This window comes from Solanum lycopersicum, chromosome 1, assembly GCF_036512215.1.
Source record: "Solanum lycopersicum chromosome 1, SLM_r2.1".
NCBI lineage: Eukaryota > Viridiplantae > Streptophyta > Magnoliopsida > Solanales > Solanaceae > Solanum > Solanum lycopersicum.
Genome location: NC_090800.1, coordinates 36,261,229 through 36,287,488, shown reverse-complemented (window position 1 = coordinate 36,287,488; position 26,260 = coordinate 36,261,229). Strand labels below are relative to the sequence as shown.

The following is a 26,260-nucleotide window of genomic DNA, read 5'->3' as shown; positions in this document are numbered from 1 at the left end:
TACCCTAATTAGCATATAATTAAGTATAAAAGATGACAAAAGTAACCCACTAATTAATTCAAGGTTATCTCCTTAAACCCCCAAGTAATTGAATTATTAACATTAAACCACTAACTTTATAATTATAAGCAGGAATAGTCCAAAACGCCCCTTAAAATATTTAACAGAATTCCGACCCAGTCAGTGTTACGCAGCCTGTGACGGCCCGTCGTGCTTGCGACGGTCCGTCCTGCTGCTTCCATCACAAAGTTCAGAGACTCAATTCCTTGAAGAGTCTGTGACGGCCTGTCATGCCTGTGACGGTCCGTCCTGCCATTTCGTCGCGAAGTTCAGAGAGTCGATCTCAATACCCAAATTTTAGAATTCTAAGTATTTTGGAACGAGACACCCTCGACGGTCCTTCATACTCGTGATGGTCCGTCGTGGGATCCTTCGACTCAGACAATTATTACCAGAAATACTCTACTGCTCAAAATGACTAAATAAGTCGTTAAACAGATACCAATTTACCCATCGTTCGTCCCCGAATGATCACAAGAAGAAAAACAAGGGCGAAAAGGAGTACTTGAATCTGTAAATAGATGTGGGTATCTTTCTTGCATATCAGTCTCTTTCTCCCAAGTGTATTCTTCAACCGGCCGATTCTTCCATTGAACCTTGATGGATGCAATCTCTCTTGACATCAACTTGAGGACTTCTCTATCTAAAATAGCAATAGGCTCCTCCTCATAAGACAAATTCTCATCAAGAAGAACTGAATCCCAACGAATGATGTAGTTTCCATCTCCATGGTACCTTTTCAACTTAGACACATGAAATACCGGATGCACTCCTGACAGTCCTAGGGGTAAGGCCAGTTCATAAGCTACCTCCCCCACGTGCTTCAGAACTTCAAATGGACTAATGTACCTTGGACTAAGCTTACCTCGCTTACCAAACCACATCACCCCTTTCATGGGAGAAACCTTCAGCAAGACTTGCTTACCCTCCATAAACTCCAAGTCTCTAACCTTCCGATCTGCATATTCCTTCTGCCTACTTTGAGCCGCTAGAAGCTTTTCTAGAATGCATCTCACTTTATCTAATGATTCCCTCAGAAGGTCAGTACCCCAAGGTCTAACCTCAAATGCATCGAACCACCCAATAGGAGATCTACATCTTCTCCCATATAGTGCCTCAAATGGGGCCATATCAACACTTGAGTGATAGCTATTATTGTATGAAAACTCTGCTAAGGGTAGAAGTTGTCCCAATGGCCACCAAATTCTATCACACATGCACGAAGCATATCCTCCAACACTTGGATTGTTCGCTCAGACTGACCATCGGTCTGAGGATAGAACACAGTACTAAGGTCCAACCTAGTACCCAATTCCGCGTGCAATGTTTTCCAAAACTTAGAAGTAAACTGCGTACCTCTATCTGATATGATGGAGAGTGGAACCCCATGAAATCGAACAACTTCCGAGATGTAAAGTTTGGCTAACTTTTCTGCATTGTAAGTCACCTTGACCGGAATGAAGTGAGCAGACTTAGTTAACCTATAAACAATCACCCAAATGGAGTCATATTACCCATTGTCGTGGGAAGACCAACCACGAAGTCCATTGCAATCCTCTCCAACTTCCATTCAGGAATGGGCATCCTCTAAAGTGCCCCTCCAGGTCTCTGATGTTCATACTTTACCTGCTGACAATTCGGGCATTGAGTAACGAAGTCAACAATGTCGCGCTTCATCCTACTCCACCAGAAATGTTGCTTTAGGTCGCGATACATCTTGGTTGCACCAGGATGTATAGAATACCTTGAACTATGAGCCTCTGTAAGAATAGTGTGAATCAAATCATCTGCGCGGGGCACACATACCCTTCCCTTAATTCTCAAAACACCTTCCTCATCGATTTTTGCTTCTTTAGCCTCTCCTCGCAATACCTTATCTCGAATCCGGATCAGTTTCTCATCAGTAAACTGCTTTCCCTTAATCTTGTCAAGAAAGAAAGATCTTGCCTCCACATAGGCCAAAAATCCTCCCTTCTCATTTACTTCTAGCCTCATGAGGTCATTAGCCAGAGTCTGAACCTCTCTAGCCAATGGGCATCTAGAAACCTGCAAGTGAGCTAGACATCCCATGCTCCCTGCTTTTCTACTTAACGCATCTGCCACAATATTAGCTTTTCCCGGATGATACAAGATAGTGATGTCGTAGTCCTTCAGTAGTTCCATCCATCTCCTCTGTCTCAAATTCAAATCTTTCTGAGTAAAGACATACTGTAGGCTACGATGATCCGTATAGACTTCACACTTAACCCCATATAGATAGTGCCTCCATTGCTTTAATGCAAACACTACCGCAGCCAACTCCAAATCATGGGTCGGATAATTACGTTCGTGCACCTTTAATTGCCTCGAAGCATAAGAAATTACATTCTTCTCTTGCATTAGCACTTCACCCAAACCCGAATAGGATGCATCACAATAGATAATGAAATTCTTATCTTCCACTGGCAGGGTAAGGATTGGTGCGGTAGTCAACAAAGTCTTGAGCTTCTGAAAGCTTTCTTCACACTCGTCCGACCATACAAATGGAACACTCTGCTTAGTCAAATTTGTCAATTGGGAAGCAACAGAGGAAAATCCCTTGGCAAATCGGTGGTAGTAGCTAGCTAAACCAACAAAGCTCCTTACCTCTGTAACATTAGTAGGTCTTTCCCAACTCTTCACTGCTTCAATCTTAGATGGATCCACCATCACTCCTTCCTTAGAAACTACGTGCCCTAAGAAGGACACTGAATCTAGCCAAAACTCACACTTGGAGAATTTGGCATAAAGCTTTTTCTCCCTCAACATTTCCAATACAATTCTCAAGTGCTCCTCATGTTCTTTCTTGCTCTTTGAGTATACCAGTATATCATCAATGAATATAATGACAAAGAGATCCAGATATGGCTTAAAAATCCCATTCATTAAGCTCATGAAAGCGGCAGGGGCATTCGTAAGACCAAAAGACATTACTAGGAACTCATAATGCCCATACCTGGTTCAAAAAGCGGTCTTGGGCACAGCCGTTGCCCGTATTTTCAATTGATGGTAACCGGATCTCAAATCGATTTTTGAGAAGTTACAAGCACCTTGTAACTGATTGAACAAATCATCGATGCGAGAAAGAGGATACTTGTTCTTAAAAGTTACCTTATTCAGTTGTCTGTAGTCTATGCACATCCGAAAACTCCCATCCTTCTTCTTTACAAACAAAACAGGAGCACCCCAAGGGGATGCACTTGGTCTAATAAAGCCTTTGCTTAACAACTCTTGAAGTTGGGCCTTTAACTCTCTTAACTCAGCGGGAGCCATCCTATAAGGGGGTATGGAAATGGGGCGAGTACCCGGCTCCAGATCAATGCAAAAGTCAATATCCCTATCCGGTGGCATACCAGGAAGGTCTGCAGGAAACACATCCAGAAACTCACGGACTATCGAAACAGACTCCATTGAAGGCACTTGGGTAGTATCGTCCCTGAGGTGTGCCAAGAAATCTAAACAACCCTTACTAACCATTCTCTTAGCACGAAGAAAGGAGATAATACGAACTGGAGTGGAAGTGTAGTCACCCTCCCACACTAATGGATCTGTCCCAGGCTTGGCCAATGTCACAGTTTTGGCATTACAATCTAACATTGCAAAGTTTGGAGAAAGCCAAGTCATACCCAGAATTATATCGAAATCAGCCATTTCTAAGATAACCAAGTCTACATGAGTGTTGCTCCCCACAAAAGTTACAAGACAAGACCTACATACCTTTTCAACTATCACAGACTCACCCACCGGAGTAGAAACACAAATAGGCATGTCAAGCAATTCACAATGTAAGTTAAGACCAGTAGCAAATGAGGAAGATACATATGAAAATGTGGATCCATGATCAAATAATACAGAAGCCATGCAATCGCAAACCAAAAGATTACCTGTGATGACAGCATTAGATGTCTCAGCTTCAGATCTTCCAGGGAAAGCATAACAATGGGCTCTATCACCTGTCTGCCCGTTGCCCCTACCATGTTGTGCAGCAGAAGTCCTAGTTTTCCCGTCACCCCGACCGTTTTGATGACCACCATTACCTCGGCCACCACGTCCTCCCGAATAACGGCCTCTTCCATGACCACCTCTACCTCTGATTATCGGGGGTCTGTAACTCGGTTTTGGACAATTCCTCCTAATATGTCAAGTCTCTCCACATCAATAACATTCTATGGATTCAAGCATAGATCTCTATGAGAACGACAGAGTCTGGGGATAACCTCCAAACTCAGAGAAATGTTGACCGGTCTACGGTGGACCCCCAGCTACAGCCTGTAGTGAAGACTGAATAGGTCGGGCTAGATAACCTCCTGAACTCTGCCCTCTAGAGTAAGAACCATTAAACTCACCTCCTTTACGAAACTTCTTAGTTGTTGCTGTCATGGTGAAATCATCTGGCTTCACTCCCTCCACCTCTATCACAAAGTCTACCACTTCCTGAAAGGATTTTGCCGTAGCAGCTACCTGTGAGGCTGAAATCCGCAACTCTGACCTCAACCCCTTCACAAAACGGTGAATCCGCTCTTGTGGACTGAAGCAAAGCTGGGTGGCATATCTGGAGAGTGCACGAAACTTAGCCTCATAAGCAGAAATCGACATCCTGCCTTGCTCTAGGCTTAGAAACTCATCTCTCCTCCTATCCCTCAAAGTACGGGGTATATATTTCTCCATAAATAAACTAGAGAATGATGCCCAAGTCATAGGTGGTGCCTCTGTTGGTTGACACTCCACATGTGACCACCACCACATTTTGGCGTTCCCTTGAAATTGATAGGTCACAAACTCGACGCCAAATCGTTCTACTATACCCATCTTGTGTAGTAACTCATGACATTCAACCAGAAAATCGTAGGCATCCTCAGATTCAGCACCCTTGAAGACTGGAGGTTTCAATTTCAAGAACTTGCTGAAAAGTTCATGCTGATTACTTGTCATTATAGGCCCTGTAGTCAACCGAGGAAACGTGCCTATTTCCAATGAGGCATCCATGCGGGGAGCCACAGCAGCTGCATGTTGTACTCCCGGAACCTGAGGTGCTGGTGCAGAAAACACAGGAGGTGTCTGGCCCTGATCAGATAACCCGCTAAGATAAGCAAGAACCTAATTAATCATCTCTGGGGTAGGTTGGGGTGGTAATTCCTCATTCTGCACTTGCTCATTCTCCCCTTCCTCCCCCTCTCTTACTACTTCCTCAGTCGGTGGAGGAGTCACCGCCCTAGTACTAGATGGTCCAGGCGTTTGTCCTCTTCCTCTAGAGGACGTACTCCAACGACCTCTTCCACGGCCTCTTGCCACTACTCCTCCTCGAGCTACGGCCCCAGTGGTTGGCTCAGACGCATCTTGTCTTGCCGGTGTTGGTGTTGGCACAGTTGTTGCTCTAGTTCTAACCATTTGCGAAATAGAGTGAAGATGGTCAGATACCAATTTGTATCACCTAGATACCAATAGGATCCAAGTAATAGCACGAAAGAAAAAAAGAATGAATGGAATTTTCCTAAAGTCTTATAGCCTCTCAAAGAAAATTAAAGGCGTCCCCCTACCGTTCCTTAAGACTCTACTAGACTCGTTCTTGTGTGATGAGACCAACGAACCTGATGCTCTGATACCAAGTTTGTCACGAACCAAAACGTGTTATGAGTGGCACCCACATTTACCCTCTTATGTGAGCGAACCAACCAATCCAAACCCACACATTTCAACTATAATAAACAGAAAATAATGCGGAAGACTTAAAACTCATTAACGAAATCAATTAACAACTTCTAAAATTTATCAATTACTATCCCCAAAATCTGGAAGTCATCACCACAAGAACATCTATCCTCAAATTACTAAATCTAAGAGTATCTAAGAAGCTAAAATAATTAAAAAGCTAGTCCATGCTGGAACTTCAAGGCATCAGGACATGAAGAAGAAGGTCCAGTCCAAGCTAGAAGCATTAGCTCACCCTGAAATATGACGTGATGAAGACTGGCTAGAGTTGCGGTTGAGTTGAAGATGACGGTACGTTTGCTGCACTCCACAATTAACAAAAAGGAAACATACAAGTAGGGGTCAGTACAAAACACAAGTACTGAGTAGATATCATTGGCCAACTCAAAATAGAAAGCAATATATATCAGATAATAACATAAAATCAACTACAATACTCAGCAGGTAGCAACAACAAGTACAAGAATCATTAATAATAACGTCAAGTACACCCATGAGGACGCAAGCCTCCATACCATACTCATTTGTGAAATAGGTTCATTAAATCTGAGTATATTAGCAAAATTCAAGATTCATTCTCTTTACTATCCTGGTGTCGAAACGTGAAACTCCGATCCCCTAATACTACATGTCGGTTCGTGACACCCGATCCCCCTAATACTATGTGTCAGTTCGTGACACCCGATCCCCCTAATACTACATGTCGGTTCGTGACACCCGATCCCCCTATTACTAAGTGTTGGTTCGTGACACCCGATCCATTAATACTACGTGTCGGTTCGTGACAACCGATCCCCTAACCCCATTCCTTTTAGTTCATCAAGCCTTCTTTTATACCAAGGCATCATCATTAACAGAGAGGGTTTTAGGTTTAAGCTTCACAACCTCATCTTTCCAACCCATTACAATTACATAATCACATCATGCAAGCATATAATTAAGCATATAGAAGACTTTACAATACTACCAATACATATCATTCGTTATTAAGAGTTTACTATGAAATAACATAAAACCATAACCTACCTCCACCGAAGAATTCGTGATCAAGAATCTACTTTTCAATGCTTTGCTTTCCTCTTCGTTCTCTCCTCTTGATCGATCGTTTCTCCCTCTCTCTATTCTTTCTTTTTTTCTTATTGAAACCCTTTTTTTTACCCTAATTAGCAAATAATTAAGTATAAAAGATGACAAAAGTAACCCACTAATTAATTCAAGGTTATCTCCTTAAACCCTCAAGTAATATAATTATTAACATTAAACCACTAACTTTATAATTATAAGAAGGAATAGTCCAAAACGCCCCTTAAAATATTTAACAGAAATCCGACCCAATATGTGTTACGCAGCCTGTGACAGCCCGTCGTGCCTGCGACGGTCCGTCCTGCTTCTTCTGTCACAAAGTTCAGAGACTCAATTCCTTGAAGAGTCTGTGACGGCCCGTCATGCCTGTGACGGTCCGTCCTGCCATTTCGTCGCGAAGTTCAGAGAGTCGATCTCATTACCCAAATTTCAAAATTTAAGTGTTTTGGAACGAGACACCCTCGACGGTCCACCGTACTCGTGACGGTCCGTCGTAGGATCCGTCGAGTCAGACAATTATTACCAGAAATACTCTACTGCTCAAAACGACTAAACAGGTCATTACAGTGCGTTTGTGTGTGGAGGTTTTTAAAGTGGTGGGCGGGCTAGGGCGTTAGGAGAAAGGTTGTGTTTAATATAACTTAGAGTGCAATGAATGATGGATGTAATCATACCAATACTAATGCACCGGATCCCATCAGACTCCGAAGTTAAGCGTTCTTGGGCGAGAGTAGTACTAGGATGGGTGACCCCCTGGGAAGTCCTCGTGTTTCATCCCTCCTTTTTGTTAAAATTTAATCTTGTAATTGAAAAAAATATACTTCTTTATTTATTTTTGTAGAAAATACGTTCGGATAGAGACATCATTAGGATATGGGATGGGGGCGTCGAGGATGGGCGTGACGTGCGTCGGTGTGTGGATGGTTTTAATGTGGCGGGCGAGCTAGGGCGTTGGGAGGAAGGTTGTGTTTAATATAATTTAGAGTGCAACGAATGATGGATGCGATCATACCAGCGCTAACGCACTGGATCCAATCAGAATTTCGAACTTAAGCGTGCTTAGGCGAGAGTAGTACTAGGACGGGTGACCCCCTCGGAAGTCCTCGTGTTGCATCTCTCCTATTTGTTTAAATTCGATCTCGTAATTGAAAAAAATATACCTATTTTTTTATTTTTGCAGATAATACGTTCGGATTGGGACGTCATTAGAATATGGGATGGTGGAGTCGGGAATGGGCGTGATGGGCGTCGTCGTGCGTCGGTGCGTGGAGGGTTTTAAAATAGGGGGCAAGCTAGAGCGTTGGGAGGAAGGTTGTGCTTAATAGAATTTAGAGTGCAATGAATGATGGATGCGATCATACCAGCACTAGCGCACAAATCCCATTAGAACTCCAAAGTGAAGCGTGCTTAGGCGAGAGTAGTACTAGGATGGGTGACACCCTGGGAAGTTCTCGTGTTGCATCCCTCATTTTTGTTGAAATTTGATCTCTTAATTGAAAAAATATAGTTATTTATTTATTTTTGTGGAAAATACGTTCGGATTGAGACGTCATTAGGATATGGGATGGGGGCGTCGAGGATGGGCTTGACGGGCATCGTCATGCGTCAGTGCGTGGAGGGTTTTAAAGTGGGGCGCGGGCTAGGGCGTTGGAATGAAGGATGTGTTTAATAGAATTTACAGTGAAATGAATGATGGATGCGAGCATACCAGCACTAACACACCGGGTCCCATCAAACCTCTGAAATTAGGCGTGTTTGGACGAGAGTAGTACTAGAATGGGTGACCCCCTTGGAAGTCCTAGTTTTGCATGCCTCTTTTTTGATGAAATTCGATCTCGTAACTTAAAAAATATATACTTATTTATTTATTTTTGCAAAACATACGTTCGGATTGAGACGTCATTAGTATATAGGATAGGGGCGTTTAAGATGGGTGCGACGAGTGTCGCAGTGAGTCGATTCGTGGAGCGTTTTAAAGTGGGGGTGGGGGGGCTACGGCATTGGGAGGAAGGATGTGTTTAATAGAATTTAGAGTGCAATGAATGATGGATGCGATCGTACAAGCACTAGCGCAATGAATCCCATTTGAACTCCGAAGTTAAGCGTGCTTGGTTAGAGTAGTACTAGGATGGGTGACTCCCTGGGAAATCTTCATGTTGCATCCCTCCTTTTTTTTTGAAATTCGATCTCGTAATTAAAAAAATATACTTATTTATTTATTTTCACAATAATTACTTTCGAATTGAGACGTCATTAGGATATGGGATAGGGGCGTTGAGGATTGGCATGACGGGCGTCGTCGTGTGTCGGTGCATGGAGGGTTTTAAAGTGTCGGCGGGATAGGGAGTTCGGAGGAAGAATGTGTTTAATAGAATTTAGAGTGCAATGAACAATGGATGCGATCATACTAGCACTCACGCACTAGATCCCATCAGAACTCCAAAGTTAAGCGTGATTGGGCAAGAGTAGTACTAGTATGGGTGACCCCTTGGGAAGTCCTCATGTTGCATCCTTACTTTTTATTATAATTCGGTCTTGTTATTTAAAAAATATATTTATTTCTTTATTTTTGCAGAAAATACGTTCGAATTGAGACGTCATTAGGATATGGGATGGGAGCGTTGAGGATTGGAGTGACAGGCGGCGTCATGTGTCGGTGCGTGGAGGGTTTTAAAGTAGTGGGCGAGCTAAGGAGTAAGGAGAAAGGATATGTTAAATAGAATTTAGAATGCAACGGATGATGGATATGATCATACAAGCACTAACGAAACGGATTGCATCAGAACTTTGAAGTTAAGCGTTCTTGGGTGTGAGTAGTACTAGGATGGCTGACCCCATGGGAACTCCTCGAGTTGCATCCCTCCTTTTTGTTGAAATTTGGTCTTGTAATTAAAAATAAAATATACTTATTTATTTATTTTTACAAAAAAATATGTACGGATTGAGACATCATTAGGATATGGGTCAGGGCGTTGAGGATAGGCGTGACGAGCCTCGTCGTGCGTCGGTGCGTGGAGGGTTTTAAAGTGGGGGCGGGCGAGGTCGTTGGGAGGAAGGATGTGTTTATTAGAATTTAAATTGCAATAAATGATGGATGCGATCATATCAGCACTAACGTACCGGATCCCATCAGAACTCCAAAGTTAATTGTGCTTGAGCGAGAGTAGTACTAATATGGGTGACCCCTAGGAAGTCCTCGTGTTGCATCTTTCCTTTTTGGTTAAATTTGGTCTTGTAATTGAAAAATATACTTATTTATTTATTTTTGTAGAGAATACGTTCCGATTGTGACATCATTAGGATATGGGATGGCGGCATTGAGGCTGGGCGTGACGGGTGGCTTAATGCGTAGGTGCGTAGAGGGTTTTAAAGCAGGGTGCGGGCTAGGGTGTTGGGAGGAAGGATGTGCTTAATAGGATCTAGAGTGCAATAAATTATGGATACGATCATACCAGCACTAACGTACCGGATCCCATCAGATCTCCAAAGTTAAGCGTGCTGGGGTGAGAGTAGTACAAGGATGGGTGACCCCCAGGGAAGTCCTTGAGTTGCATTATTCCTTTTTGTCGAAATTCGGTCTTGCAATTAATAAAAATATACTTATTTTCTTATTTTTGCAGAAAATATTTTTGGATTGAGACGTCATTAAGATATGAGATGGGGACGTTGACAATGGGTGTGGAGTACGGTGTCATGCGTTTGTTCGTGGAGGTTTTATAGTGGGGGACGGGCTAAATCATTGGGAGAAAGGATATGTTTAATAGAATTTAGAGTGCAATAAATGATGAATGCGATCATACCAGCACTAACGCACTAGATACCATCAGAAGTCCAAAGTTAAGCGTGCTTGGAGGAGAGAAGTACTAGGATGAATGACCCCTTGGGATGTCCTCGTGTTGCATCCCTTCTTTTTGTTGAAATTCGATCTCGTAATTGAAAAAAATATACTTATTTATTTATTTTTGCAGAAAATACGTTCGGATTAAGACGTCATTAGGATATGGGATGGGGGCATTGAGGATGGGTGTGACGGGCGGCGTCGTGTGTTGGTGCGTGGAGGGTTTTAAAGTGGGGGCGGGATAGGGCGTTGGGAGGAAGAATGTGTTTAATAGAATCTAGAGTGCAATGAATGATGGATACGATCATACCAGCACTAACGCACTAGATCCCATCAGATTTCCCAAGTTAAGCGTGGTTGGGCGAGAGTAGTACTAGGATGGGTGACCCCCTGGGAAGTCCTCATGATGCATCCCTCCTTTTTGTTGAAACTGTGTCTTGTAATTGAAAATATATACTTATTTATTTATTTTTGTAGAAAATACGTTCCGATTGAGACGTCATTAGAATATGGAATGGGGGCATTGAGGATGGGCGTGAAGGGAGGCGTCATGCGTAGTTGGGTGGAAGGTTTTAAAGCGGGGGGCGGGCTAGGTTGTTGGGAGTAAGCATGTGTTTAATAGAATTTGGAGTGCAATGAATGATGAATGCGATCATACCTGCACTAACGCACCGGACCCTATCAGAACTCCGAAGTTAAGCGTGTTTGGGCGAGAGTAGTACTAGGATAGGTAACCCTCTGTTAAGTCCTCGTGTTGCATATCTCCTTTTTGTTTAAATTTTGTCTTGAAATTGAAAAATAATATACTTATTTATTTATTTTTGCAGAAAATATGATTGGATAAGACGTCATTAGAATATGGGATGGGGACGTTGAGGATGGGCATGATGAGCGTCGTTATGCGTCGGTGTAAGGAGGGTTTTAAAGTGGGGGCGGTATAGGGCGTTGGGAGGACAGATGTGCTTACTATAATTTAGAGTGCAACGAATGATGGATGCGATCATACCATTACTAATGCACCTGTTCGCATCAGAACTACGAAGTTAAGTATGCTTGGGCGAGAGTAGTACAAGGATGGGTGACCCCCAACAAGGAAGTCCTATTGTTGCATCCTTTTTTTTGTTGAAATTCGGTGTTTTAATTGAAAAAAGTATACTTATTTATTTATTTTTACAAAAATACGTTCGGAGAGAGACGTCATTAGGATATGGGATGGGGGCTTTGAGCATCGGTGTGACGGGCGACGTCATGCGTTGGTGTGTGGAGGGTTTTAAAGTGGAGGGCGAGCTAGGGCGTAGGGAGGAAGGAAGGATATGTTTAATATAATTTAGAATGCAATAAATGATGTATATGATCATACCAACACTAACGGAATGGATTCAATTAAAACTCCGAAGTTAAGAGTGTTTGAGCGAGAGTACTTCTAAGATGGGTGACCCCTTGTGTAATCCTCGTGTTGCATCCCTCATTTTTGTTGAAACTCGGTCTTGTAATTGAAAAAAATATACTTGTTTATTTATTTTTTGTATAAAAAACGTTCGGATTGAGATGTCATTAGGATATGGAGGGAGGCCGTTGAGGATGGGCGTGAAAGGAGGCGTCATGCGTAGTTGCGTGGAGTGTTTTAAAGTAGGGGGCGGGCTAGGGTGTTGGGAGAAAGCATGTGTTTAGTAGAATTTGGAGTGCAATTAATGATGAATGCGATCATTCCAGCACTAACACACCGGATCCCATCAGAACTTCGAAGTTAAGCGTGTTTGGGCGAGAGTAGTACTATAATAGGTAATCAACCCCCTGGGAAGTCCTCGTGTTGCATATCTCCTTTTTGTTGAAATTCGGTCTTGTAATTGAAAAAAATATACTTAGTTATTTATTTTTGCAGAAAATACGTTCGGATGAGACGTCACTAGAATATGGGATGGGGGCGTTGAGGATGGGCGTGACGGGCGTTGTCATGCGTCGGTGCAAGGAGGGTTTTAAAGTGGGGGCGGGCTAGGGCGTTGGGAGGATGGATGTGTTTAATAGAATTTAGAGTGAAATGAATGATGTATGCGATCATACTATCACTAATGCATCAGATCGCATCAGAAATCCGAAGTTAAGTGTGCTTGGGCGAGAGTAGTACAAGGATTGGTGACCCCCCACAAGGAAGTCTGTGTATTGCATCCCTCTTTTTTGTTGAAATTCGGTCTTTTAATTGAAAAAAGTATACTTATTTATTTATTTTTGAAAAAATACATTCAGACTGACACGTCATTAAGATATGAGATGGGGACGTTGATGATGGGCGTGGCGTGCGGTGTCATGCGTCGGTTCGTGGAGGTTTTAAAGTGGGGGCGGGCTAGAACATTGGGAGAAACTATGTGTTTAATAGAATTTAGATTGCAATGAATCATGGATGCGATCATACCAGCACTAACGCATTGGATCCCATCAGAAGTCCAAAGTTAAGCGTGCTTGGAGGAGAGTAGTACTAGGATAGGTGACCCCCTGGGAAGTCCTCGTGTTGCATCATTTCTTTTTGTTGAAATTCGATCTCGATTGAAAAAAATATACTTATTTATTTATTTTTGCAGAAAATACGTTCAAATTTAGATGTCAATAGGATATGGGATGGTGGTGTTGAGGATAGGCTTGACGGGCGTCGTTGTGTGTCGGTGCGTGGAGGGTTTGAAAGTGGGGGGCTGGCTAGGGCGTTGGGAGGAAGGATGTGTTTTATAGAATTTAGAGTGCAATGAATGATGAATGCGATTATACCAGCACTAAAGCATCAGATCCCATCAAAACTCCGAAGTTAAACGTGCTTGGGCGAGAGTAGTACTAGGATGGGTGACCCCCTTGAAGTCCTAGTGCTGCATCTCTCTTTTTTGTTGAAATTTGGTCTTGTAATTGAAAAAAATACTTATTTATTTAATTTTGCAGATAATACGTTCGGATTGAGATATCATAAAGATATGTGATGGGGGCGTTGAGATGGGAGTGATGAGCGGCGTCATGCGTCGGTGCGTGGAGGGTTTTAATTTTGGGCGGGCTATTGCATTGGAAGGAAGGATGTGTTTAATATAATTTAGAGTTCAATGAATGATGGATGCGATTATACCAATACTAACGCATCGGATCCCATCAAAAATCCTAAGTTAAGTGTGCTTGGGCGAGAGTAGTATTAGGATGGGTGACCCCTTGGGAAGTCCTCTTGTTGGATTCTTCCTTTTTGTCGAAATTCGGTCTTGCAATTTGAAAAAAATATACTTATTTACTTATTTTTGCAGAAAATACCTTTGGATTGAGAAGACATTTGGATATAAATTAGGGGTGTTGAGGATGGGCGTGACGGGAGGCGTTAGGCGTCGGTGGGTGGAGGGTTCTAAAGTGGAGGGCGAGCTAGGGCGTTGGAAGGAAGGATGTGTTTCATAGAATTTAAAGTGCAATGAATGATACATGCGATCATACCAGCACTAGCGCATCGGATCCCATTAAAACTCTGAAGTTAGGCGTGCTTGGAAGAAAGGAGTACAAGGATGGGTGACCTCCTTGGAAGTCCTCGTGTTCCATCCCTCCTTTTTGTCGTAATTCAGTCTTGTAATTGAAAAAATATACTTATTTATTTATTTATTTTTCATATATGTTCGGATTGAGACATCATTAGGATATGGGATGCGAGGAAGGATGTATTTAATAGAATTTAGAGTGCAACGAATGATGGATGCGATCATGTCTGCACTAACACACCGGATCCCATCAGAACTCCGAAGTTAAGCGTGCTTGGGCGGGAGTAGTACTAGGATGGGCGATCCCTTAGGAAGTACTCGTGTTGCATCCCTTCTTTTTCTCAAAATTCAGTCTTGTAATTGAAAAAAATATACTTATTTATTTATTTTTGCAGAAAATACGTTCGGATTGAGACGTCATTAGGATATGGAATGCGGGCATTGAGGATGGGATGACAGGCGGCCTCATGCGTCAGTGCGTGGAGGATTTTAAAATAGGGGGAGGGCTAGCGTTGGGAGGAAAGATGTGTTTAATAGAATTCAGAGTGAAATGAATGATTTGATGTGATATACCAGCACTAACGCATCGGATCCCATCAAAACTCCTAAGTTTAGCGTGCTTAGGCGAGAGTAGTACTAGGATGGGTGAGAAGTCCTCGTGTTGCATCTTTTCTTTTTGTCAAAATTTTGTCTTGTAATTGAAAAAATATACTTATTTATTTATTTTTGCACAAAATATGTTCGAATTGACACGTCATTAGGATATGGAATAGGGGTATTGAGGATGGGCGTGACGGGAGGCGTCAGGCGTCGGTGGGTGGAGGGTTTCAAAGTGGAGGGTGAGCTAGAGCGTTGCGAGGAAGGATGTGTTTGATAGAATTTAAAGTGAAATGAATGATGGATGCGATTTACCAGCACTAACGCATCGGATCCCATCAAAACTCCGAAGCTAAGTGTGCCTGGGCGAGAGGAGTACAAGGTTGAGTGACCTCCAGGAAGTCCTCGTGTTGCATCCCTCCATTTTGTCATAATTCGGTCTTGTAATTGAAAAAATATACTTATTTTTATTTTTTCAAAAAATACTTTCGGATTGAAAAGTCATTAGGAAATGGGATGGGGTGGTTAAGGATGTGCGTGACGGGCGGCGTCATGCGTCGGTGCGTGGAGGGTTTTAAAGTAGGGGCGGGCTAAGGTGTTGGGAGGAAGGGTGTGTTTAATAGAATTTAAACTGCAAAGAATGATTGATGCAATCATTCCAGCACTAACACACCAAATCCCATCAGAATTTCGAAGTTAAGCGTGTTTGGGCGGGAGTAGTACTAGGATGGGTGACCCCTTAGGAAGTCCTCGTGTTGCATCCCTTCTTTTTGTTGAAATTCGTTCTTGTAATTAAAAAAATATACTTGTTTATTTATTTTTGCAGAAAATACGTTTTGATTGAGACGTCATTTAGATATGGATAGAGGCGTTAAGAATGGGCGTGACGGGCAACGTCATGCGTCGGTGCATGGAGCGTTTCAAAGTGGGGGACGTTCGAGGGCGTTGGCATGAAGAAATTGTTTAATAGAATTTAGACTCCAATGAATGATGGATGCAATCATACCAGCACTAATGCACGGATCCCATAAGAACTCCAAAATTAAGCGTGCTTGAGCGAGAGTAGTACTAGGATGGGTGAACCCCCGGGAAGTCCTCGTGTTGCATCCCTTCTTTTTTTCGAAATTTGGTCTTGTAATTGAAAAATAAGACTTATTTATTTATTTTTGCAGAAAATGCGTTCGAATTGAGACCTCATTAAGATATATGATGGGGGCGTTGAGGATGGGCATGATGGGCGGCGTTATGCGTCAGTGTGTGAACAGTTTTAAAGTGCGGGGCGGGATGAGGCATTTTGGAGGAAGGATGTTTTTAATCAAATTTACAGTGAAATGAATGGTGAATGTGATCATACCAGCACTTATGCACCGGATCCCATTAGAACTCGTAGTTAACCGTGATTGAGCAAGAGTAGTACTAGGATGGTGGGTGACACCTTGGGAAGTCCTCCTGTTGCATCTCTCCATTTCGTAAAAATTCGGGCGTGTAATTGAAAAAATACAATTATTTATTTATTTTTACAGAAACAACGTTCGGATTGAGACGTCATTAGGGGATGGGATGAGGGCGTTGAGGATGGGCGTGACGAGCGGCGTCATGCGTCAATGCTTGGAGGGTTTTAAAGTAGGGTGTTGGGAGAAAGATATGTTTAATAGAATTTAGAGTGCAATGAATAATGGATGTGATTATACCAACACTAATGCACTGGGTCCCATCAGAACTCTGAAGTTAAGCGTGCTTGGGCAATATAGTACTAGGATGGGTGAACCTCAGGAAAGTCCTCGTGTCGCATCCCTCCTTTTTGTCGAAATTCAGTCATGTAGTTGGAAAAATATTTATTTATTTATTTATGTGGAAACAACATTCGGATTGAGACGTCCTTAGGAGATGGAATGGGAGTGTTGAGGATGGGCGTGACAGGCGTCGTCATGCGTTAGTGCATGGAGGGTTTTAAATCGGGGGCAACATAGGGTGTTGGGAGGAAGGATGTTTTTCATAGAATTTAGAGTAAAATGAATGATGGATGCGATTATACCAGCACTAGCGCACCGGATCCCATCAAAACTCCGAAGTTAAGCGTGCATGTGTGAAACTGGTACTAGGATGGGTGACCCCTTGTGAAGTCCTCGTGTTGCATCACTTCTTTTCGTTAGAAATTTGGTCGTATAGTTGAAAAATTATACTTATTTATTTATTTTATAGAAACGACGTTCAAATTAAGACGTCATAAGAATATGGGATGGGGACGTTGAGGATTGGCGTGATGGGCGGCATCATGTATCGGTGTGTGGTTTAAGGTGTGTGTGTGTGGGGGGGGGGGAGATTAGGACGTTCGGAGGAAGGATGTATCTAATAGAATTTAGAGTGCAATGAATGAGGGATGCGGCCATACCAGCACTAACGCACCGGATCCCATCAGAACTCCGAAGTTAAGCGTGCTTGGGCGAGAGTAGTACTAGGATGGGTGACCCCGTGGGAAGTCCTCATGTTGCATCCCTCCTTTTTGTCGACATTCGGACTTGTAAATAAAAAATATACTTATTTATTTATTTTTGCAAAAAATACGTTCAGATTGAGACGTCATTAGTATATGGAATGGGGATGTTGAGGGTTGGCATGACGGGCGGCGTCATGCGTCGGTGCGTTGAGGGTATTGAAGTGGGGGGCAGGCTAGGGCGTTGTGAGGAAGAATGTGTTTAATAGAATTTAGACTGCAATGAATGATGAATGCTATTATATCAGCACTAACGCATCGGATCCCATCAAACTCTTAAGTTAAGCGTGTTTGGGCGAGAGTAGTACTACGATGGGTGACCCCCTGGGAAGTCTTCATGTTGCATCCCTCTTTTTGGTCAAATTCGATCTTGTAATTGAAATATATATACTTATGTATTTATTTTTTCAAAAAATACGTTTGGATTGAGACATCATTAGGATATGGGATGGGGGCGTTGAGGATGGGTATGCCGCGCGTCGTCATGCATCGGTGCGTGGAGGGTATTAAAGTTGGGGGCGGGCTAGGGCATTGGAAGGAAGGATGTGTTTAATAGAATTTAGAGTGCAATAAATAATAGATGTGATCATACCAGCACTAATGCACCGGATCCCATCAGAACTCTGAAGAGAAGCGTGCTTGGGCAAGAGTAGTACTAGGTTAGGTGACCCCTTGAGAAGTCCTCATGTTGCATCCCTCCTTTTTGTCGAAATTTGATCTTGCAATTGAAAAAATATACTTATTTATTTATTTTTGCAGAAAATACGTTCGGATTGAGACGTCATTTGGATATGGGTTAGGGGCGTTAAGGATGGGCGTGAGGGGCGGCGTCATGCGTCGGTGCGTGGAGGATTTTAAAGTAGGGGGCGAGCTAGGGCGTCGGGGATGAAGGCTATATTTAATTGAATTTAGAGTTCAATGAATGATGGATGCGATCATACCAACACTAACGCACCGGGTCCCATCAGAACTCCTAACTTAAGCGTGCTTGAACGAGAGTAGTATTATGATGGGTGACCCCCTCCGAAGTCCTTGTGTTGCATCCCTCCTTTTTTTCAAAATCGGTCGTGTAATTGAAAAATATTTTTATTTATTTATTTTTGCAGATACGACGTTCGGATTGAGACGTCATTAGGATATGGGATGGGGGCGTTGAGGATGAGTGTGACGGGCGGCGTCATGCATCGGTGCGTGGAGGGTTTTAAAGTATGGGGCAGGCTAGGGCGTAGGGATAAATGATATGTTTAATAGATTTTTGAGTGCAATGAATGATGGATAAGATTATACCTGAACTACGACTTGTCAACATTGAACGCTAATATTTTCTTAAAAGAAAACAATGACCAATGGAGAATTGGGGATTGGGGAATGTCGAATCGGGAATGGGAATCGAGATGGGACAGTTGGCAGGGTGCAGGCGGGTAGCAGGCTTTTCAGCCTTTCAGAAAAGTTGTCAACTCTGACAGTGGGAAATAACTTTTAAAAATATAAATTAATTAATAAAAAATAATTAATCAAAATCAAACTGAAATACGATCGAATTAGAATGGAATCGGAATAAACCGATATAAACTAGTACTGGTACACCAGTATGTGATACCGCTCCGTTTCATATACCGGTTCAAGGTGTCCCGTTCCGTCCTGAAGATCACCGGATCGGAACGAACCGGAATGGTATCGAAACGGTACCGGACCAATACTAGTACAACCCGATCCGGTGCCAATCTTAATAGCAATTATCAAGTTGTGCAACTTATTACATCGTCTAAGTGAATATTTCAAATATAAAGTTAATTTTTGATGAGTAGAATATCTCCCACAATTTAGTTTTTATTAAAACGCCCAGAAAGGGCAACTACGAAATATTTTCTATTTCAGGAGGTCACTACGAAATATGGAAATTTTTTGTCATTAAATAAGTTTGGTTATAAAAATTTCAAATAAGGTACGTGAATGTAATATCTAAAACTAAAAGAGAAGTAAATATTATAAGGCCAACAAAAAGGGAGGTTTTTCGAAATTATATCAAACTATAATACCAAAGTATATAGCAAACTACCCTTTGCTTCTCAAGCCTTTAACTCAATATAGTTTTGCTATTTCTTACTTGTTCAGTGAAGGCAGAAAGAAATCATGTCCCAAATACTGAAGCGTCTCAAGGTGCCACCAAACTCCGCCAGTTTAGAAGAAGCTCGCACTCGGACCTTTGAATTCTTCCGTATGTGCTGTAGATCCATCCCTCATGTAATGGAAATCTACAACTTGCACGATGTCGTTACACCATCCCAACTCCGTTCTGCCGCCGCCGCCGAAGTTCGCAAGAATGCCAATATTACTAACCCTAAGGTATCAATCTGAAATATAACCTCTTCCTTTTCGGATTTGAAATCTAATTTGCTTTTGAATTAGGCGATATCCGATTCAATTGGAAAAAATCTTGTTTGTTGTGAATTGGGGTATTCAAAATTGAATGCTTTCTTTTAGTAATCTGATTGGAAATTACGGTGGAGCAGAGTTTGATTAGATTAGATTGTGCGATAATATTTTTGTTCTGGAAAGAGAAAGACCAAGAAAAAATTGAATCCGAGTACAAAAGTTTTTTAGTTTACTTCTGATTTACTGTGGCATTTTGTTTAACATTTGCAATTCGTGAGAAAGCTATGACCTTTCAGAACCTCCATGAGGTAGTGGTATGGCTGTATGGTACACTGTACCCTAGCCAAACTCCACTTGTAGGATTTCACGGGCTATGTTGATGTTGTTGATTTGTGTTGATTCATGGAGAGGGGAGGGGTGGGGTGTGAGGGAAGAGGATTTAGGAATAGGCGCTGGAAGATGGATTTTTTGCTGGACTTTTATTCCACCGTTATGATACAATTGAAATGGACATTCCTCTTAACATCTTTCTTGAAGAGAGATTAGATTTACAGCGTTTTGAGAAAAAAATCATTTCTCTTTGCAGTTGTGCGTTTTATTGAATAGGAATTTCCAAAATGAGATGCTAATGCTCAATATTTGAAGTTGAGAATTAAGAATCGTGCTAATCTGAATTAACTTTATTTTAAAGTTGGTCTTGAATTGGATTCAAATATAGGATTTAAATCTTAGTCTTTTGTTTAACTGATAGACAGAGGATTCAAGTGCAATTAAGTAGTTGTGCTGACACGCCATAAATTTGGTGATTATTCATTTGGATCAAAATCATGTTTGAGTTTTTCTTACACTTATTACTGCTACATCAGGTTTTGGTGAAATTAATTTGTTTAGATGGCTGATGACGTCTAAATTAGTTAGTTGGAGATACTAATTGTCGAATTACTTGAACTTTATTATTTAATATCATGAGATTTAGTTATTTCCAGCTACTTATGATGGACCAAGGTCATATATGGGCTTGGACTGATGTTAGAACTGAAAAACTGTGGATTAGGGACTGGTTTAAGGTCTTGAAACAGTAAAATTTGCCACCTTACATTGAATGTGTCTACATCTGTTCTTCCTTGTAAGAAGACATTTTTTTGGGTAACTATGTGTATAGGGAAAAATCTGTGCATGTGCAAAAACCTAAGAGCCAAATAACAAAAGGCTTTAGAAAAACTTAATCAAAACTGCCTATTTAACCTCTCATCTACTACATCTTATTACAGCCTCACTCAACTAGGATAATAGTTCAACTGTTAGCTGTGTTGCTTGTTTTGCACATTGGGCTCCTCTGATATGAACCTCCTGCTCGATCTTTCGACTGACCTGCTGCTTTGTACTCCTCTTTCCTTGGAATTGTCTCTGGTTTCCTTCTTTTCATGTATGATAAACACATGCCCCCAATACCAACATATTGACTTCTGCTTTGACCTTTTCTCTCTTAGCTTAAGTAACGGCCCATCCAATCTCCTGTTGCCAACCTATTGGATGCCTTTCAATGTTCTCTGCCAGTAGTAAGGAAACATATACTCAGTAGAAAAATGATTCATGTTTAGCAAAAGTAATTGCTGGCCTACAAAATAAGCTTAGGCTATTTTGTTGTTTAGATTAAGACCTTGTTAATAAGCCAACAGACAAGTTCCGGCTACTCTTTGTGCATCCTCGTGATGCCATTCTGAGTGGTATCTTCTAATCAACAACTCTTTTATTATTACTTGCCTCCCAGGGCTTGGTTCATTCTTGCTTTATGATTGTATTGCATCTCTTGATTTTAGTATTTTATCATCTCTTTGGGAAGTGGATACAAGCAAAATAGCAGGCAATGTTATATAATGATCATTCTCAACCAATGATAAAGAATCTATTCTTCCTAGGGGACGAGAAGAGTCAAATATTAAGGCAGCGTTTGCTTCAAAAATATAATGAAGAGTTCTTGCAGAAAACTTTCTAATGTTTTGCAAGAACTGTTTCTCAACCAAACAGTCTGTCATGGATTTACTTCGAGAGGTTCTCTTTTTCCCAGGTTAAAGATGTTTTTATTAAAAAAAAATTCAGAGGCATTTGGATATAAGAAGTTCCCTAAACAATTGAAGAAGTTTTTGGTGGAAGTGTTTAAAAGGTTTTTCCAAAAGGAGTTCCATTTTTTTGTTTGAAGAGTCTAAATGCACTTTTTAAACTAAAAACACTTCTGCTCTTGAGAAGAGCCGACAAAAGATGTATTGTTGAAGACAAAATAACTTTTCTCCCAGGCACATTCCCCAACACTTGTCTCTCCTACTTTTCTAGGATGGGAGAACCCTCTTTCCGGCCATCTTCAGCCTGAAACACCCTTTCCTTATGTTATCACCTTCTGTGGTATTATTAACCTGTCTTCTCTTTTTTTTTATCCGACCAGTCATCTCATCCATTGAAGGAAAACAGAATTTATTTCAGTGCAGGGTTTAATCTTTTGAGATTACCTGATGGACATTTGACAGCGATAATATTTGGTTGAAAGGGGTCTAGAGAAGTTGTAACGTGATGAGAAGATCAACCATGACCGTTATGGTTATGATCTGGACCAGCAGTATCCTCAAGCAAGCTTCTAAAGACGGGAAGAAGGTGATCAGGCGGTGGAAAACTGGGGAGAAACAATCAGAACTCTTTTGTTCCAGGAAAGATATTGAGCACGGCAGGCATATGAGTGTATTCTCGCTCCACAGAATGGAAAGCTCGGTTATTATAATCCCAAAATGGTTTTAAGTATAGGATGGAATGAGATAGGTTTTAAGAGAGAAATGTTTATTAACTGCTCCAACCAACAGATGATTGAAGAATCTCCCAGAATATTTAAAGAGAATTACCCTTTTGACTGAGCAGTATGTGAGAGTAAATGGCAATCCAAAACCTTCCGCAAATAAATGACCACGTCTAATTTAGGAGCTATTCGCATCACATAGTTTCCCGGGGAAAGGACAATGGTATATTCAAAAGATGCATTGTTGGATCTTTTCATGAGGGAAATACGGAGATACCGTCAAACATCAGAAAATGGACTACTCTCATATGGAAAGTTGTGCTCTAGATTAATATGCATGAGATGGATGACAGTATGTTCTTGTTTGAGCTCCCTAACAGAATTGATTTTTCAGGAGGACCGGATATTGAAGAAGGCCAAGTTTTTAATTTTCAATGGTGGAGCCCCATCGTCGGATGCGCTCCATACTCTCAGAACTCAAGCACTACATGTAATCGAGAGCTCGACATCCCTCTTTACGATTGGTCACAAAAGATTTTCATCGAAATTGGGAACGTTTGTGGTGGATGGGTAATTCCCAGAACAAGAGAGAACTGAAAAAACATTTATAATGGGCAAGAATACAACTCTAAGGTGATGGAGCCTTGCCCTAATGTGGTGACAATAGAAAGAGATGGATTCAAGTTTTATATTCGTATTTGGATAGAGCAAAAAGTTCAATTCGAACTTGTATCGCCGTAGATGGATCCAAGGGGCCTACTTCTTTTGATGTTAATTTTTTAAGTGATGTGAAGAGGGTTGGGGGGAAGAACGAGATCTTCTGTAATGACTTTCAAATTGGTGTCATGGAATGTAAGAGGATTAAACAGGACGGACAAAAGAAGAATTGAGAAAGAGTGGGAGGAGAAGTAGGAGCACTACCTACCACTTATTTGGGAATGCCTTTAGATGCCAAATCAAGATCCAAGAATATTTGGATTCAGTAGTTGAATTACTAGATGGAAATCACAATATCTGTCACTAGGGGGTTGATTTACTCTCATTAGTTCAGTACTGGATGCACTCCTAACATATGTGATGTCCATCTTTCTCATACCAGATGAGATTGTACAGAGACTAGACAAGCTCAGGAGGATTTTCTTTGGCTAGGAAACAAGGACAGAAAAATATTCTATTTTGTAAAATGAAGTAACCTAAAGTGGAATACTACGCATCAGAAATTAAAAGTTGCAGAGTAAGGCTCTTAGATTGAAGTGGTTGTGAGGTACTAACAAGCACTCAATCCTACTTGGGAAGTATTATTGAGGCAAAATAAGGTGAGGACAACAAATGGATGACCCTAGGCGGTTCATACTCCATGCAGGTAGGTTGGTAGTTTGTTGATTTCCATAAGAATACTTTGGTCTTTCATGAAAAATCGTACAATTTTCAAGGTGAGCAATGGGGGTCACTTCTTCCTTGGGAAGATAAGTGCTAAGGGCTCTGGATGTGAAAGGACCTATTTCCTGACATCTATGAGCTGGTTTGTGCAACAAAAGAAGAAAGTAGTTGAAACTTGGACCCCCCAAGGGTGAAACATTCAGTGTAGGAGGAATTTTATTGATTGGGAAATTGCAATGCTGACTGAGATCTATAGGCATTGGAAGGATTTTAAAGGCATTTCAGGAAGGAGTAGACAAATTATGGTGGAAGAAGACAGCAGGGGTATTTTTAAGATGAGCTCAACATACAAATTCTTGATCCAAGGCAATCAAAAGTTGCACCAATTGTCATTGAAGCACATGTGGGAGGTGAAGATACCACTAAAGTTGCATGCTTCACTTGGTTATTGGCAAGGGAAAGTTATTTGATTCAAGAAAAACTCGAAAAGGAAAAATATTTGTCTGTGTTCTAGATGTTACCTATGTGGTGAAGCGAAGAGGCTGAGACAGTCAGTCAACTATTTGTAGAATGCAAGATTATAGCCCAGTTTGGGGAGTATTTGTTAATCCTAGAGGCATTGTATGGGTTATGCCAAATAAGATTACACTTGTATTACATAGCTGAGATGAGGCCAGAGCAGGAGCTTGGATTGTCCATATCTGATGCAGAATACAAGGGAAGAGAGAAATTTCAGGTGTTTTTTTGAAGACAATAGCAATACAATACAAAAGATCAGAAACTGAATTGCATTTGACTTTTTTTGTTTCTGGTGCAAATAGATTTACCTGGGGGACACTGATATCCCAGGTTGTTGTTAGATTTTGGATCAGTTTTCTTCTCTGTGATATGATATAAATATGGTTTCTGTTACTACGTATGTAGCTGTTTTAGTCAAATATACACAAGTGTTGCCTTCTCAAACCAAAAAAAAGAAACTTCTGCACTCTCAAAATTCATGGAACTTCAGAAGAACTAAAACTATCTAAACACATCTCTTTTCCACGAAGATTTTTTTTTCCTAAACACTTATTTCAACAAATAATCCTTGATGGCTTAACATGTGGACATGCTAGATATCAATTCTATCCACACTTTATCAACCATTACACTGTCCTTGATTCCTAATTGGCGTCTTATTGAAGAAGCTCTTGATTGCACAATCTGTGACTTCTGCACCTTGGTCTCCCATACAACAATATCCAGCTCCTTAACCCTGAAAAGTAAAATAAGGAAAGCAAAACCAAAGATGTTCCAGGAACAGTTTACACCTCTTAACTCATACTTCTATATTTTTCTGGAAGTTGGACCCTCGTGATTTTCTCGTCAAGGCACTCAGTGCTAGTTATTGTACTTCCATGTGAATCCATTTATATGCTTATAGCGTTTCATTCATATTACTATTCGTGAGGCAGTTCCATACCTTTTCCTCATTATACTCATCTTTATACAGGTAATTGACATGCTGCTGTTCAAGGGCATGGAAGAGTTGATGAACATTGTGAACCAGTCAAAGCAGAGGCACCACATTGTTGGGCAATATGTTGTAGGTAACCAAGGTCTTGTTCAGGACGTCTCAGCCAAAGATCGGGATGCATCCAATTTCCTGAAAAAATTCTATAGCAGCAACTACTCCTAGATCACCGTATGAACTATGCCATTTGGACATTTCTGTTGGGTAAAATTCACAATAAAGATGAACATGTTCTTGCATCTTACAATTGGATGCACATTTGTCTTTTTTTTTCTCTTTGAGTGGAAAGGATGCTCCTAGTCAAGAATCACCAATTGACAATTTCCTTTTTTTGATTGGTAAAGGTGTTCTATTACTATACGGTAAGGCTCTGAGAGTATTTACTAGGGCCACTAATTGACAATTATTCTGTTGCATTTACTCTCTATTTTATGTTGCATGCTCTGTTTAAGGGGTCAGCTTTACTATCACCCCATCACTTAATAGTTGTGACGTGTCATTACTGCACTAAAGGTGTAATACCTCGCAGTCCCTAAAGTGGGTGAAAATCATGCGAGATGTTTCAAATCTTTTAATAGAAACAAAAAACTAAACATTCCCTTTCTGTCGTCCTAAGCCTTGAAGGATAACATTATATGTTATTTGTGTTGCTGTCAAGTAGCAGCTACACAATGCAATAGTCGTGGTGTGAGCAAGCACCATTGCTATTGAAAAAAGTAGTAATAGTTGTTTCAGTATTGTCATAAATTCTGTAAGGTAGAACTTGCCGTACTGCACAGGGTAGACAAGTTTCACTAATAATTTCTCAAGTTAGAAGACTTTGCAGTTGCTTGATGGTTTGGGAGTTGATACTTATTGGTGACTCCACCCATCTGAAAGGAGGACGTAGACCAATGAACACATTCAGCTACCTTCGTCCACT

The 26,260-nt window shown here is 41.2% G+C and overlaps 1 protein-coding gene, 9 non-coding genes and 19 pseudogenes across 10 annotated transcripts; all 29 read left to right on the top strand.

Moving 5' to 3' along the window:
- Positions 1 to 7,530: 7,530 nt before the first annotated feature.
- LOC112940641 (5S ribosomal RNA) lies at positions 7,531 to 7,648 on the top strand. The gene has a single exon (XR_003244971.1). It is a non-coding gene; the product is annotated as a 5S ribosomal RNA (ribosomal RNA).
- Positions 7,649 to 7,868: 220 nt separating this feature from the next.
- Positions 7,869 to 7,987, top strand: LOC112940825 (5S ribosomal RNA; annotated as a pseudogene).
- Positions 7,988 to 8,217: 230 nt separating this feature from the next.
- Positions 8,218 to 8,335, top strand: LOC112940824 (5S ribosomal RNA; annotated as a pseudogene).
- Positions 8,336 to 8,564: 229 nt separating this feature from the next.
- LOC112940829 (5S ribosomal RNA) lies at positions 8,565 to 8,683 on the top strand (annotated as a pseudogene).
- A 234-nt stretch (positions 8,684 to 8,917) lies between these two features.
- Positions 8,918 to 9,035, top strand: LOC112940831 (5S ribosomal RNA; annotated as a pseudogene).
- Positions 9,036 to 9,264: 229 nt separating this feature from the next.
- Positions 9,265 to 9,383, top strand: LOC112940772 (5S ribosomal RNA). The gene has a single exon (XR_003245037.1). It is a non-coding gene; the product is annotated as a 5S ribosomal RNA (ribosomal RNA).
- Positions 9,384 to 9,612: 229 nt separating this feature from the next.
- LOC112940840 (5S ribosomal RNA) lies at positions 9,613 to 9,731 on the top strand (annotated as a pseudogene).
- Positions 9,732 to 9,962: 231 nt separating this feature from the next.
- On the top strand, positions 9,963 to 10,080 carry LOC112940762 (5S ribosomal RNA). Its single transcript, XR_003245033.1, has one exon. It is a non-coding gene; the product is annotated as a 5S ribosomal RNA (ribosomal RNA).
- A 228-nt stretch (positions 10,081 to 10,308) lies between these two features.
- Positions 10,309 to 10,427, top strand: LOC112940822 (5S ribosomal RNA; annotated as a pseudogene).
- A 229-nt stretch (positions 10,428 to 10,656) lies between these two features.
- On the top strand, positions 10,657 to 10,775 carry LOC112940836 (5S ribosomal RNA; annotated as a pseudogene).
- Positions 10,776 to 11,004: 229 nt separating this feature from the next.
- LOC112940823 (5S ribosomal RNA) lies at positions 11,005 to 11,123 on the top strand (annotated as a pseudogene).
- A 229-nt stretch (positions 11,124 to 11,352) lies between these two features.
- On the top strand, positions 11,353 to 11,471 carry LOC112940818 (5S ribosomal RNA; annotated as a pseudogene).
- A 583-nt stretch (positions 11,472 to 12,054) lies between these two features.
- Positions 12,055 to 12,173, top strand: LOC112940842 (5S ribosomal RNA; annotated as a pseudogene).
- Positions 12,174 to 12,404: 231 nt separating this feature from the next.
- On the top strand, positions 12,405 to 12,527 carry LOC112940819 (5S ribosomal RNA; annotated as a pseudogene).
- A 577-nt stretch (positions 12,528 to 13,104) lies between these two features.
- Positions 13,105 to 13,223, top strand: LOC112940783 (5S ribosomal RNA). Its single transcript, XR_003245048.1, has one exon. It is a non-coding gene; the product is annotated as a 5S ribosomal RNA (ribosomal RNA).
- A 228-nt stretch (positions 13,224 to 13,451) lies between these two features.
- Positions 13,452 to 13,569, top strand: LOC112940826 (5S ribosomal RNA; annotated as a pseudogene).
- Positions 13,570 to 13,794: 225 nt separating this feature from the next.
- Positions 13,795 to 13,913, top strand: LOC112940838 (5S ribosomal RNA; annotated as a pseudogene).
- A 231-nt stretch (positions 13,914 to 14,144) lies between these two features.
- On the top strand, positions 14,145 to 14,263 carry LOC112940844 (5S ribosomal RNA; annotated as a pseudogene).
- Positions 14,264 to 14,409: 146 nt separating this feature from the next.
- LOC112940821 (5S ribosomal RNA) lies at positions 14,410 to 14,528 on the top strand. The gene has a single exon (XR_003245082.1). It is a non-coding gene; the product is annotated as a 5S ribosomal RNA (ribosomal RNA).
- A 567-nt stretch (positions 14,529 to 15,095) lies between these two features.
- On the top strand, positions 15,096 to 15,212 carry LOC112940834 (5S ribosomal RNA; annotated as a pseudogene).
- Positions 15,213 to 15,438: 226 nt separating this feature from the next.
- LOC112940849 (5S ribosomal RNA) lies at positions 15,439 to 15,557 on the top strand. Its single transcript, XR_003245089.1, has one exon. It is a non-coding gene; the product is annotated as a 5S ribosomal RNA (ribosomal RNA).
- Positions 15,558 to 15,785: 228 nt separating this feature from the next.
- LOC112940802 (5S ribosomal RNA) lies at positions 15,786 to 15,903 on the top strand. Its single transcript, XR_003245067.1, has one exon. It is a non-coding gene; the product is annotated as a 5S ribosomal RNA (ribosomal RNA).
- Positions 15,904 to 16,470: 567 nt separating this feature from the next.
- LOC112940835 (5S ribosomal RNA) lies at positions 16,471 to 16,588 on the top strand (annotated as a pseudogene).
- Positions 16,589 to 16,814: 226 nt separating this feature from the next.
- Positions 16,815 to 16,933, top strand: LOC112940827 (5S ribosomal RNA; annotated as a pseudogene).
- A 238-nt stretch (positions 16,934 to 17,171) lies between these two features.
- LOC112940756 (5S ribosomal RNA) lies at positions 17,172 to 17,290 on the top strand. Its single transcript, XR_003245027.1, has one exon. It is a non-coding gene; the product is annotated as a 5S ribosomal RNA (ribosomal RNA).
- Positions 17,291 to 17,518: 228 nt separating this feature from the next.
- LOC112940837 (5S ribosomal RNA) lies at positions 17,519 to 17,636 on the top strand (annotated as a pseudogene).
- A 229-nt stretch (positions 17,637 to 17,865) lies between these two features.
- On the top strand, positions 17,866 to 17,984 carry LOC112940791 (5S ribosomal RNA). Its single transcript, XR_003245057.1, has one exon. It is a non-coding gene; the product is annotated as a 5S ribosomal RNA (ribosomal RNA).
- Positions 17,985 to 18,214: 230 nt separating this feature from the next.
- Positions 18,215 to 18,333, top strand: LOC112940828 (5S ribosomal RNA; annotated as a pseudogene).
- An 896-nt stretch (positions 18,334 to 19,229) lies between these two features.
- LOC101251020 (NADH dehydrogenase [ubiquinone] 1 alpha subcomplex subunit 6) lies at positions 19,230 to 25,758 on the top strand. Its single transcript, XM_004228282.5, has 2 exons — positions 19,230 to 19,633; positions 25,318 to 25,758. Exons 1-2 carry the CDS (start codon positions 19,421 to 19,423, stop codon positions 25,501 to 25,503), a joined length of 399 nt encoding a protein of 132 aa, XP_004228330.1. The 5' UTR covers positions 19,230 to 19,420; the 3' UTR covers positions 25,504 to 25,758.
- Positions 25,759 to 26,260: the final 502 nt, after the last annotated feature.